Raw genomic sequence first — 14,253 nt, 5'->3', positions numbered from 1 at the left:
AAGCCTTGGATAGCCAAGCAGCAAGACGCTGTATTATCTGTAGTGCATTTCTCTCCAAGCACTGCAGCTCGGTGGTTTCCATAGCAGGTATCACGGTTTCTTTTTTTGGATGAGACTGCAGGAATTTAAAAGGCTTACACAACGTCGGACATAACATTATGAACAGAGTTGTGCATCCTGGAATCTGTCTTGTTTTGGATGAATATAAACACTGCTCAAGCAGTTACTTGCTAGATGAGCAGTCCTGTGTGGCACTCTGTAGCTGCCTTTGGAGACATTCCTCAGGGAAGGGAGATTGCTTTCAAATCCAGAAGTTGCTCCACCTCCTCCAGTGTGCAACCCATCTTGGAAAACGAATAAGTAGAAAACTTCTGCAATAAATACTGTTCTGAAGTCTAACTCCAGAACTGTGTCAGGCAGGGATGGGGGAAGGGAAAATATAAACTTTGCCGTGCTTTTTCTGAAAATTGGATTGTGTGTTTTAGAAGCAGCCGGCAGTCCTAAGTAATGGCTAAAGCTCTTCAGTAATGAGTGCAGTGCTGTGAGCAGATCCTTCATTGCCAAGAGTAGATGTTACTGGAAATTTGTGACAGAAAGCCTGTCTGAGCCCCAGCTGTTTTGCTGGGAGCACAGTGGGTCTGATGAGCTGTGCCTGAATATTGAGCAGAATTTGGGGCTGTTGCTGGTGGCTGACCACCAGGTCTCCAGGACCCCCCTGCAGCTGCTCAGCGACATTCCTGTCAATTTTCCGTGCTGCTTCTCGAAATGGATCTGACAGGAATGTCTGCTACTACTCTGGTGTGTTTGCCTTTCAAGTCTATTTTCCAAAGGTCTATGCTAGGAAAAAATGTAGGTACCTGCCAGCCAACCACTTCCTCTTCCCTGTAATTCAGGGTGACTGGGGAAACACAGCCCTTCTGTAAGGATAAAGCTGAAATATACCACTAGCAGTCTTATTCTTTTTTCCTTCTCATACCATTTCAAAAGCTGAAGGAATCAGTGTTTTTGTTTGCCTCTTCCTCACATAGAATGTTTTTAAATGATCTCTGCTTTCAGGAGGAGTTGTTCCATCCTTGGTCTGAGTTGCTTGGATCCTGGAGCTGAAAGAATTCTAGATTGGCAGCAGGACATGCATGGTTACTCTAGTTGTTCACAGGGACTACAGGAGCCATGTACCAATGAGAGATGAAGTGTCCCTGCTTTTCTTTTGATCCACACATACTCCTTGGGATGGTTGGGAGAAAGAGTCCTGTCCTGACTGACAAGGAACAGAAGCTGTCAGGGGTATTTGCTCTTCTCCTGTCAGTAGTTTAAGATTTACCTCACACTCTACAGAGCTGCTGGGAGTCCTCCCAAACATGCTCAAGTGACCACAGAACCAAATCCTGAGCAGTGGCTGCAGTACTTCAGGCAGTCCAGCTTCCTAATCTGTATAGGCTCCCACTTGTTCCACCCATTTTCCATCAGCAATCTGAGCAGGTCATTCTCCTGTGCTGGTCATCCAGAGTTGCTTAAAGTGTTTTTTAATACCTTTCAGTGTTGTCTGTATGCTTGGCTCAGTCGGAAGTGAGCTGTGTTGCCATAGAAATTAGTCATGGGACCATACAGTCCCTTTCCATCAGATTTTTTGTATAATTCTGTCTAGTAATACGCTACAGTTGTAATGGGCAAACCCATAAATGCCCCAAATTAAAAGGTACATGCTGCTTCTATTGTGTGGCTTGAAAGATCTTACTTCTGGAAAGCTATTTTGCATCTACACATTTTAATTTCAGGATTTTCTTATTTTGCTGCAGGCAAGCAAAATCCACTGCTCTTTTGCTGTCCTTCCTTTGCTCTGTAGTGAATGAAGGGTTTCAGCTAAAGACATGATATCTCTAATGTGCCACTTAGGTATGCTGTGCATAGTTGGCATGGTGATCTGTTCCTTTCACCTCCTAGATAGTGTTGAGAGGGAGGCCTGATTTCCTTCCCAAAACTCCCACTTGAAAAGTGGCTGTTGTTCTGCATTGCAAGTAGGTACATAATGTGCTATCAGCTGTTATCCGTGGTCTCCCCATGTGTTATTGCTGGATCATTCTCTTCCTCAGGGGGTGCTAAATTTTTTTGACCTGAATCTTGCCATGAAAGTGTACAAAAGAAATTCAGAATTTGCAGACTTTCACTCTTTAAAGACTAAATTTGTGTTAATGCATACTATAAATATAATGTACTCCAAGGAAAGGCTTTCAAATGCAAACATCAGAGAAAATTTGTTTGATTTCAGCTGTGGCACTACATAAGTTCCCCATTTGTTTCTCCAGTTTTGCACATACAAATGCTCCACAGAGAGAAAATTATTACTGAGCTTTCCCAAAATTATTTATCAGTGAGATTCTGCCTTGCAGCATGCATAATGAGGAGGGGGGAAAAATTGTTTCTGTTTGATAGTATTTTGTTGGTCTGATGCAGTGTAAAGAAAAGGCTTGAGGCCACTTCATTTTGGAAGAGTGATATGTGTATTTATAATGGTGGAATTACTACAAAAAGCTGATTCTGGTCACCCTTCGTCATTATTTGCTGTGCAGAAAATAAATCAGATGCAATCATTTTGTTAAAAAGCTGAAAGCAGAGTAAGCAAATTTTAAGGCAGTATAAATGCCCTGCTGTCCCTAAGCCAGCAGGACAGTCCCAGATTGTGCATTTTTACTTACAGTGCTAGGCACAGCTCAGCATTGCATTTGTCCCTCGTTAGTTGGATGTTACTGTTCTCCGTGTTGGAAGGGGACTGTGATGTGGAGATGTGATAGTGTTGACAGTGCGTAGCTGGAACACCGAAATCAGAGTGGTGATTCACCAGAATTCCTGAATAGTAATTGGTAACTTATGCTGATGAAGGCACATGTTATGTTGGATAGTGTTTCCTGTATCTGTGCTAATCTCTTCATGGCCCTCTCTGAAATACACACCACTGCAGAGTGGCCAACATCTTCCTTTTTAATTTCCGCATTAGCTGGCAGAATTTTTTTCTGCACTTCTTAAATATGCATGGATATGCATATTTTAACACTTTATATTATTAATGCAAGTATTAATGTATTTGGGTAAGAGACTTAGAATGTTAAGTTGAACTCAGCTTTCTTTTCATATTCAGTAATTTGTATTTACATATTTTAGAAAGAAAAGTTGGCCTAGAAGCATCTTGTGATCTTGAAGCAAGAGTAGAATGACTTCAAAAGAAAAATGCTTCTGAAAGGAAATCCATGCTTATCTATTATTAATATCAGGTTGAACTACTTTTAGTATTTAGAGAATAGAGCCTGTAAGGGTGGGGTTTTGGGGCTGAGCTAAGCGGGTTTTAGGGATGGCTGACCTCAAGTGGGTTGCTGTCCCCTGTAACTTTGTGCTGCCAGGGATTTCTGCCGTGCCTGTTGTCTTGGGCAATTCTGTGGTCCCTTGGTGAAACCATTTGTCCTGCTGAACTGGGGGGAAAAAATCAACTCGGGAAAAACAGGGTCCAGGCATCGAATGGCAAAAGCAGTGCAGGAACACAGAGGGGCAGGTACCAACTCGTTACCTGTGAAATCCTGCTCAGACCTTCTCCTTGTGGGTTTTTTCTTCTTTCTCCCCAGGTCATGCTCCTTTATGTGGCTGAAAGTGGTTCTTTTATTTAGTTGCAGCAAAACACTTGGTTTCCTAATGGAAACACATAAAAACGTTGAAATAAGACACACTATTGAGTTAAAGCAGGCAAATATAATGTAATCATGACATTCAATTGCCTGCTCATGAAAATAAAGGGCAGTAAAAAGGAAATACTCATTAACTTAAACACACCCTGCTTTCTAATGGCCAGTATCTGTCAGAGGCCTAATTAGGAGCTAAAAAGCAAGGGAGGTGCCTCTCCGGTATCCGTGGGTATGTGTGTATAGGAAGGTGAAGATGTGGAAGTTGCTGTAAAGCACCTCTTTGTGCTTTGGTGCAGTTAAGAAGGGCAGCTCATCGCTCCCGGGCAGGATTAGCAGCTCATGCGAGAGCTCTGGGAAGCCTTTACACTCCCTGTTCCCTGCCCAGCTGTCTGTGTTCTCTGCACACAGTTTGTAAAGACACAGCTGCTGCTGCTGACTCCTCTTCCTTTTCTACTCCAGAGGCAGAAACATTTAGAGGTACTATGGCAGGGGTTCTGTGATATCTGAAACAAGATGGATTTTGGGAGGCAGGTAAAATTTCCCTTCCCTCCAAATCAGTGTTATCAGGACCCTGATTTTGCACAACTTTGCAACTGCCTAATTTCTGCTTGACTAGAGACGCTAACACATTAACAAATTATGTAGGGCTGTTTCTGGCCAGAACAAAAATACAGTCTTGCCTATGGATTATAAGAAATACTGTTTGTTTGTTTTTTACACAAGATGATTTCACGCTTGATGGTACTGTCACCCCGCTGGATCTTTTCTATATAACAAAAATGTATTTCATATTTCCAATTTTTTATGCTTTTGTCTGTTTTAAAAAAACCTACACAAATGTGTACCATTTGCAGCAGAAGTAAAAGGAAAACATGTCGAAGGTGTAGCAGATCAGAGGGAAACTATTTCCTCTAAATTTCTGAAAAAAAAATATTTTTGTGGTAGTAGTGTTAATATTTTTAGGTCATTTCCCCCCCCCCCCCCTCTACTAGAAGCACAACATTATAATATCTTTAACTTTCCTGCAAAATATGTCCTCATCCTAGGGAAAAAAGTGTTTTCAGGAACATCTTGTAATGGTGTGATTTCCAGCAGCTAAACAATGAGCATGATGGATGTGCGTTGGAGGTTCTTTGCTGGGTTTGGCCACTAATGTGATTTCTGGCCACAGAGTCCCTTGTGATTGAAAACTCAAAATAACTCTGCAAGCCATGAATTCTGTCCTAGATTCCTCATACCAGCAACTGGTGATTTTTTTGTGTGTGAAAGGATATTGTGTACAGGATTATTTCCCCTCTTAATGTAAGTGTCATTGCTCCTATGCTGGAACATGCTCAGCAGTGCCTGAACGGCAGATTCACATAGTGAGGTAGTTAAGAGGTAGTTAAGGAAGCAGCCAAATCCAGCTGGTTTTAATGATGGAATTTAATGTAGATACAATTTGTTTCTACACTGTGAAGTGAATCTATTCAGAAGGATGTCCTCCTACAAAAACTCCTATGGAATTTTTAATAGCCACAAGTGGTTTGGAGCATTGTTTATACATCTTGTCTGAAAGCTGGAAAATGTTCCTGTAACCATGTTTTTAAAAAGGGGAGCATGTAGCAGGAAAGGAAGAGAGAATAGCCTGAGAATGTCCGTTGAGGCAAATGTTCTTGAGACAATCAGATTTGTTCTCAGAGATGAATGTATATTATTTTAAAGGCCAGAAGAAACATGTCTACCCATTTTGTGTATGGGTGAGGAAAGGTTTGTTTAGCTTAAGCCTTGCATTGTGTAACTATCTTTACACTTGCAAGATGTTTCAACTGCAGCAAAATTAAATTCCATCTAATTGTTCTTTGCTTGGAATGTAAATACTGAAGACCACTAATTTGGGACTGACACAGAAGAAGGAAAATGTTTATCTTTATGAAACCAAGAAGTTAGCAGAGCAATGAGAGTCAGGGTGTTGTATTGCTTTGTAAGTGGGGTTACAGAATTAGTGTTTTGTCTGTGTTAGATATTGTTAGATGTTTGCTTTCTGCTGGTTTTGGATATTTCACTGTGACTTCTTGAGAGACTGAACTCTAAAGTCAGTTAAAGGGGTCAGGTGAGATTGCTTTAGACTTTGGCTGGTGACTGGATCTTAAAAGGCCAGTCAAAGTTAAACACAGGAGTTTTACTTCTAATACCACTGGAGAGCTGGAAAAGATTTAAATTTTACCACTGAAAAAGAGGAAGGTATCATGATTATGGACTTGGAAAGTACTAGGTTTCTGTTCCCTATTATGGGATTTGCTCCTGGTTTTCACTAACCTGTGGGAACTTTTCTTTGTAACCTGATCTGCAGTTCTTTCTCAGTCTCTAAAAGTTTTGGGGTTTTTGGTACTTGCTATCTTAAAAATGCTTCATATTGAGAGTTGTGTGATAATGCTCTTCTTTCAATATTGTACTTGGGCTGTCCGTAGTGGAGAATTATTTAACCAAGTGACATCAGAACTGATGCACAATACACTGATTTCTGGGTGCAATTTGTTTGTTTTCCCTAACGCAGTATAGTAAACAGAACTGTATTAAAAGTGTGTTCCGTTCAGTGTTGCTTTACAGAATGTTCAGGTACATATAGTTCAGTTACAGGGATTGAATTCTATAGGCTATGTTGGAATATATTAAATATTCTTCTATTTTTTTCTGTTGGTAATAGGAGTAGTATTGAAACATATATGGTATTGTGTGTTTCTTTCTGTTTGGCCAAGAATATAATTAGTATTTTCAACAACTGTGTTCCATCATAAATGAAATATCAATAGTATATTGACTTTCTATTTACTACCTGAAGCTCAAGAAAAAGGAAATGTTCTCCCTGTAAGATAAAAGATTTCACAGAAATTACTTACATTAGAACATTGTCTTTATTTAAAGATTAGAAGATAGCATAAAAGAATGCTGTAGCTTGTTCACTTTGCTGAAATGCTTTTGTGCTTTTTCAGTATTAAATTCTCATGCTAACTCTTCCTATCCTGTCTACCTCATGTTTAGATTGGTGAAAGGAAAAAAAAAAAAAACAGAAGTGACTCAGAGAGGACAGCTAGAAAACTTGTTTTATAGAACAAATGCATGATATGTGCTCCGTGAGTTGTTCTGTGTAGAGGATTATGTGAACACAGGGTTGAAAAATAAGTGTTTGCTGGAGGCAGAAGGGTGGCCTTGGGAGGGGTCTTGCCAGAGCAGATCATCTCTTATCACCTGTCTACAATGTTTGCTTAGGACTGTAAAGATGTTTTAATCCACCAATGTGTGTTGCCCTCCTGTTAATATTTCAGAAGCCTTAATTGAAATACAGAAATACTGTTAGCCTTTGTTTTAAGACACAGAGTTGAAACAGCAGGGACAGTAGCCATCCAAAGTCACACAGCCTCCTGGAGCAGGCACCTTCTAGGCTGTAATGCCACATGAAATCTCTTCAGAAACCTTTTTTTGGTGCATTGATTTTCCCACCGATACATCTACAGCATGAGGAGCAGCACTGGAGAAGGGAGGCGGTGATAGACAACCAGTAGAAGGGTGATAATGAGGCAAACATCTTCAGTATCACACAGAGGCCAATTCATGTGACTACAGGACAGTGCACTTGGGAGTGATCCTGGTGAGTCAGTCATCCCTTCTCTGTGCTGGTAGAGTGAGGGAAAGGAAAATGCTGTCTATACCAAGAGTTTCCAGGAGTAAAACAGTACTGCAGCTCCCACTCAATTATATCCTGACTCTTCCATTCTTGTCAAAAGATACTGAAATATTTTGGCTCTGATATTTAAATATCGTTGTTTAAAGATGTTGCATTAATGTCCGGTTTTATCTAAGTGCTCTCCAAGTGCAGAATCTTCTTTTCCAGCAGACTGCTTGTCTTGTATCTGGCAGATAAATACTTGATGTTATTTCCTAATGCAAAATGTAGTCTGACTCCATTTAGCTTTTTTCCTTTCTGTTCAACAGCATCATTAATTATATTGTGAGGCTTGTCTCTACTGTGGCTGTGATCAGAGGAGAGGAAAATACAGCACACAGTATGTGGGTACTGTTTTAAAAAGCACTGAGGTGTTTGACTTTTTTTTGGTGGGTTACTCGAGCACAGAACACTGTTACAATTCATGTTGATTCAAAAAAATTAATTTCACTGGTTTCAGATATTCTAAGTCTGTCCAAAGGAGACATCACTGCATACTAGAGTAAGGGAGAATATGTTGCAGTACCACTCAGTTCTGTGTAGATTTGGGAATGGTTTGTGGTAGTGGCTAATCCAGAGGTTTTGTAACTCATCTTGAAGAAAAAGCAACACTGTCTATGAATTGTAAATATTTATTGCTTCCTGATGATTTTCTGTTTGAGGTTTGATTAGTATTTCCATCGCCAGCGAAGGTGAGAGTTACCAAACTGTCTTGCTGCAGCAGAGAGTTAAAAATTTAGCATCTCTCACTAATACTGCTACTGTAAAGCTGCAGTGTAATTTTGTCTACAGTACTGCATAAATGCTTTAAGGATATCAGACTGTGCTTCCTAACTAAGAGAATGATTATATATGGTTTGCCTTTTTTTTTATAATGAACATTGGGTAGCAGTATTATTTTTTTTGATTAGTTCTCAGTTAACTAGCACTAGTTAACTAGTTGGAATATTTGTGGTGTGTTAATGTATATAGTGTGTGTAGTCAGGCTTTCTGATGAGATGAACAGAATAAGCAGGTAAACATATTGAAGTCTGGTATTTGTTCAACAGAAGACAGTAATTTCCTAAACTGAAAGTAATTTAATCATGTTTGTATCTGGAGTAGTTAAATGAAATCATTTGCCATAATTACTTCATGTCTAACAAGGTCTGTCGCCATTTGAATTTTGTAATGGTTCGGATCCTAAAAGGAAAGGAGCTTAACCACTGGATGTTGAAATAATCAATATATTTCATTATTAGGATTCAAGCAGAAGCTCCATTCCAAATGTGTGTTTAAAACTCTCCTCTCAAGCTGAACTTTTCTTTGTGTGTATAGTTTCTTCATGTGTGTATAGGACATAAAGCAGTGCCCTTGACCATCCCAAATGACTACATTTGTTGTGTGCTGCAATTACATACCTTATTAATTATTTTTGTGGTTCCATTTTACTGAGCTGGCAGGAAAAGCTGTTCCATAATTAAGAAGTGATTTCCAGAGAAGTGGGTAGCATTAGAACTGTTCTTATAGGATTGGTGCACAGGAAGTGTATATTTGTGGTTGGTGTCTAGTGCTGTACAAATGAACAGAAGTAATCTCTATCCAAAGAAATTCTTGATGGGGAACATCTGATTGTTCAAGAAAAGCAACGGTTTTATGCTAATGATTTTTGGTGTTTGCTGATTGTCAGACAGACACACACAGGGTGAGAGTAGGATGAGTGACAGACAAACATTTGTGTCCTCAGTAGCAACTGATTTTTATCAGCAGGCTCATATATTTGATTTAGCATGGACAAGAAGAGACCTGAAATGCCCAAATACTACAGACTCACCTAAATGATGTCCTGCAAAGCCCATGTTTGTGTTAGATAACTGATTCTGCTGTTGTATTTGTGTGTCCTGCTGCTGGGAGGTATTTGGTGTTAGGGGTGTTTGTTGGGTTGTACCTGTCTGTATCTCTCTCTCCAAAGCACCCAAATGAAGGGGCACTGCTGGCATTAGGGGATGCCTGAAGTCAGCACCAGGATACACACCTTGGCTATAGCATTGGCTATTATTTGGCTTTTTTTCTCTGAAAGATGGTAATATCTTCTGAGTAATAATTAATTTATATGAAGAATTTTGGTATATTACTGATATAATAGAATTATATCTGACTTGAATTTGGCAATTAAGCTGTAGACCCAAATCTTGCCACATCATGTGATAGCAAGATTCCTTTGATTGGCTGTTTTTCTTTTAAAAGATAAATTCTTCCCATAGTCATTCATTCAGTTACCTTACTTAGGATTTTTATAAAGCAGATTACAAATATATTAGATTTATGTTTCATTTGTGTTGTTTGTATTTATTTGTTTTGGGTTTATTTCCTGAAAATTATGTTAAAAAAAATGTCCTGATGTTTCATATAAGCTTATTTTTCCTAATCAGTTTATTAAGTTTTTTGTGATGATGAGGTATGTTTGAAAATGCTAAAAAATTGTACATTTTGCTCCATTCCAGTGCCTGATGACCTCTCCATGGAAGAAAGAGAAGAGCTTTTAAATATTCGTCGCAGGAAAAAAGAACTGATTGATGATATTGAGGTAATTGGCTTACTATAAAGATCCTTAGAAGATTCCTTCAGTAGATTAAGTTACAGACCTAAGCTGCAAACATAAATATGAATTTCAGGTAATGGTTTTAAAAGCATATAAAGGACTTAATTGAAATACTCCTGATAGCTAAAAGGATTTATGCATCATATGTGTGCTTTTAAAAATATTAACTTCTGAATTTATGTGATGCGATATATGCAGATGTCCACATTTGATTTCTATAGTCAAAACCTCATTAAATAGCAGATTTGCATCCAGGATAGTGAGTGAGAAATGTGGGTAAAGAAATCCTATGGATTGATAATAGCAGCTTGGTCTTGGTGCTCTGGCATGAGCACACACTGAGAATGCAGGGTCATGTGTTTAACAGTCTTTCAGTTGTGATCAAATCTTTAAATATCTAAGTAAGCCCTAAGATTGTTCACTTTTCTTCAGGTGAATCACAAATATTAGAAAATAAAATCTAATTGATCCTATTATTGTATGATAGATGATTTCAAAATATGTTCTAATGCAGATTAATGTATTGTCATTCCTTCTTTTGGCAGAGATTAAAATTTGAAATTGCTGAGGTTATGACTGAAATTGATAATCTGACTAGTGTGGAAGAAAGGTAAGTAATGCCAACATATGGACATGATTCAGTAAGACCTTGGAATGGGTCTTCCAGGAACAGCAAGTGAAAATACCTTTCCCTTGCTAAACAAATAATGGATTTTATTACCTTTATTTAGTCTGTTCTAGAGCCTGACTTCATCCCATGCAGGCATGTCATTTATTTGCATAGAGAATATGTTGGATAGAGTGTAATATTTTACTGTCCAGTTGATGAGGATATGGGTCTCTGAAGCTGCAGTCATTTAAAGGAGTTGAAAATAGCATCATAATTTTCTCCATTACAGAAAGTGAACGTGTTGATTTTTGTAGTAGAATATACAAAGTAGCAAAACACAAAAGTTCATCCAGAAGTCTTTTTGTAAAAGAGTGCTTGGTAAGTGCTGTTGTTTCTTCTTTGTCTCCGTATGTAGCAAAACTACACAAAGAAATAAGCAAATAGCCATGGGAAGGAAGAAATTCAACATGGACCCAAAGAAGGTAGAGAATTTTTTTTCACTTGTCAGGAATCAAGTTTCTGCTTGTAGTACAATCTGTGACAAATACTTGTATGTTTTTTTTTTTTTAAGAAATATTTCTGATAATATTTAGGCCTTACTTGCATGTCCTGTAACACACTGAGCAGAGGATTAAATTGGAAGCAGCCATCAGGTCAGGTGCCAGTTGCGTGCTTCTTTCACTCAAACAAACCCTCAATAATGGAGGTTACTTATCAACAACCAAATATGCCAGGTATTGATTGACCTGGCTTGCTTTGTACCCGATAGAGGTGTTCTCTGTTGAGATGTCAAATATAATGAAATGATTTTTTGATACATGGTTGTTAGTGAGGTCATGCTTCTTTAATGCTGTCCTGTTTTTATCTTTCAAAATACCTTTGTCATATTTTTTAATTTGTTCTCGTGCAGACTTTTATATTTGGTTATCTAAAGCCTGTTTCTGAAAAAGTCATATGTGAACATCTGTATTTTTGTATATACATACATACTTACAGATGTGTTCCCATCTGACTTGTACAAGCTTGGTTACCAGTTTCAAGAGATATGCTCTGCCTGTAGCAGGGGAGTAATGCAGTTTTTCTGAAGTGCCTCTGTGTTTCTTAAATAGTTGTTAATTTTCTGGAAAATTTAGGGACCTGCACATTCTCTTACACACCTCCTCTGCAATATTTAAAAGAGCTTCTTTGACACGTTTGACCTTTTGCTGTGTTTTATTGTCTTCTATTGTTCATAATTGAGAGTCCATTTTGAATTTGTGAAGAGTGTTCTTCAAGATCTTTTTGGAAATCATTTAGCATTTGTTTTTTTGTGTTTTTGACATGATTTCTTTCCAGTTGTGTTGAGTTCATTTACATTTTGGTGGCTTTTCTGAAATGTTCTGAGTACAGTAGTGGCTTCTGTTCTTCAAGCTGTTTCCAGTTTGCCAGAAATTCTCAAGTGCAAGAACACTTTCTAAACCATTGACCATATCTTTTATTTTTATTTTCCATTTTGGTGACTGCTTAACTTCTGTTCTGTTGAGGGCAGATACCCCCAAATATCCTGGTAGTTTCCTGTGGTCCTCTAGCTCTTTCAAGTCCTGGAAGTTTGTGGCAAAGTCACAGATGATGTCAGATGCTTTCATTCCAGTATTAACTGTTTCTTGTTATGGTCCTTGCTGGATGAAATTATTTCTGTAAATAAATGCTGTGGCCACGTTGCTACTGTAACATAATTTAAATGTGGTGAGCAGACTTAGAGTAGTAATTTCTTAATAATGCCTGTGATCAGTGGTGGCTGCAGTAGCTGTATGCTCTGAGGCTGGATCATGGTGTTGTTTGCAAATGCTGTGTTAGGTTACAGACAGCTGAAGTATACATCCTTCTGGTGCTGGGAAAAAATGGGGCTCACTGGGAAAAGGATGTTTTTAATTCAGGAATAGGAGGGAAAAAGGTCTCTGGATTTATGAATGCCCAAGAACTGGGGTAATAATACTTGGGTTGACCCCAGAAAGTTTCCTCCTTTAAAAGCAGGCAGCAGAGGTCTCATGTTTTCATATTAGCAGGAGCACAGTGAGTAATTTTCTTTCATCACTTCTATTTGAATACACATTTTTGTGTGCGTAGAGCAATTCCCCCTTACCCCCTCTGAAAATAGGTTTGTTTTATGTTTGTTCCATGATGATGTACCTGGGGGTTTGGATTTGGATTTTCCCATTCGTGTGGGAATGGTTGTAATGGTAAAGTTTGTAAAACAATTCAAGAATCCCTGTGCAGAGACAAATTCGTGCTGGAGACTTGCTGTGCTGAAGTTGGTACTGCCTGTGTTGGGCCCAGGAAATGAACGCTCTGTGACAAAGGCAGGGTTTAAATAACTGCAGAATTTATAATCGAGTTACTGTAAAAGCGATGAAATTCAAAGCAGATTTCATTGCAGTGATGAAAAAAAAAAATCCATGCAATATTTGTAGTGAATATGGAAAATGTCTGTAGCCATGACTTTTGTGTAAGTTAAACTAGTACAGCTGTCATCTGTCTCCTGTCAGTCTACGGAAAGAAAATTTGCATCAAGACAAAAGATAGTGTAGGAGGTGATGGGGGTTTGCTTGGCCTATTTTGCCATTTATTCCAGATGCTGTAGGTAGTTGTTGTCCCAGACAAATTACTTTTCCTGTCTGACTTCTGGTTCTTCAACATCTTAGGAATAATTTTTTTTAAAAATCCAGGAAAAGGAAAATTAAATTGCTTTTTGCAGTATGGTAAAATGTCTGCTTCTGTGCACAGAAATTTATTTTCCATACTTCAAGTCATGTCCATTATCAGTAACTTGTAGAACTTCAAAAAACCTATTCAGATTAGTCTGTTTAAATTAAGCTTGAATAATATGGTCCAGGTGTTGAACCAAGGGAATGTGCTATTTCTGATATCAGAGGAACGATTCTCTTTTTGACTGTCAAAGAGCTCTGTGTATAACTTGAAGAAAGCTCAGCAATTTCAGGTTCAAGATATAATGGATATATTCTTTGCAAAGAAATCATGTCTGTTGTGAAGTGATTTATCAAAATATTAAGTTGTCAGAGTAACAGCCTGGCATCAAAAATTTTCAGATGATGATGAAATTGTTCTGAGAGAGTTGCATTCCAGACTTTCTAAAGAAAGCTTCAAGCTTTATAACATCACTGTTTACTTTCCCTGTTAAATGAGATCAGAAAACTGGCCTTTTTTTTTTTTTTTTGTCAAGCAGGTACCCATTTCATTATTAAGAAATAGAATTAATCAAACAGAAGGATAACTTTTTTGAATGTTACTAGAGGGCCATCTATGCTATTAGAAAAGACATTTTTTCAGTTGTAATGAAATAAATAATACTCGCAGAAATTGAAAAACTACTCTTGAAATTCTGAAATAGTCTAGTGTAGGACATTAGCAAAAATTTATTAGCGTCTTTTGTACTTTGGAATATATATTGGAATCAAAGGCAATCAAATGTATATTTGGAATCAAAGACATTAAGGCTACTTAAAGTTTCCATTTCTATTTTTTACCAGCATGTTATTAGAGTTTGAAGAAATCAGCAGGAGTAGCAGCATCTGTGTAGGGGTCTGTGGGCTGTGCAGAGCATGGTTATCTCTGCATGACCTGCTCAGAGTTGCAACAACATCCCTTCTGTCCTTTCCATAATCTCTGTGTCTCCTTTCTTTGCCACTTTCCA

The 14,253-nt window shown here is 38.2% G+C and overlaps 1 protein-coding gene across 2 annotated transcripts in view; it reads left to right on the top strand.

Moving 5' to 3' along the window:
* CYTH3 (cytohesin 3) overlaps window positions 1–14,253 on the top strand; it is a 47,038-nt gene that overhangs the window by 14,872 nt on the left and 17,913 nt on the right. For both annotated transcript variants that reach the window (XM_062503447.1, XM_062503448.1), the window contains exons 2-4: window positions 9,855–9,937; window positions 10,498–10,562; window positions 10,978–11,044. In XM_062503447.1, coding sequence (XP_062359431.1) covers window positions 9,855–9,937; window positions 10,498–10,562; window positions 10,978–11,044 — 215 coding nt within the window. The remainder of the gene's footprint in view (window positions 1–9,854; window positions 9,938–10,497; window positions 10,563–10,977; window positions 11,045–14,253) is intronic.

This window comes from Cinclus cinclus, chromosome 16, assembly GCF_963662255.1.
Source record: "Cinclus cinclus chromosome 16, bCinCin1.1, whole genome shotgun sequence".
Taxonomy (NCBI): Eukaryota; Metazoa; Chordata; class Aves; order Passeriformes; family Cinclidae; genus Cinclus; species Cinclus cinclus.
Note: the sequence above shows the minus strand (reverse complement) of the source record. Positions and strands in the feature narration are given on the sequence as shown.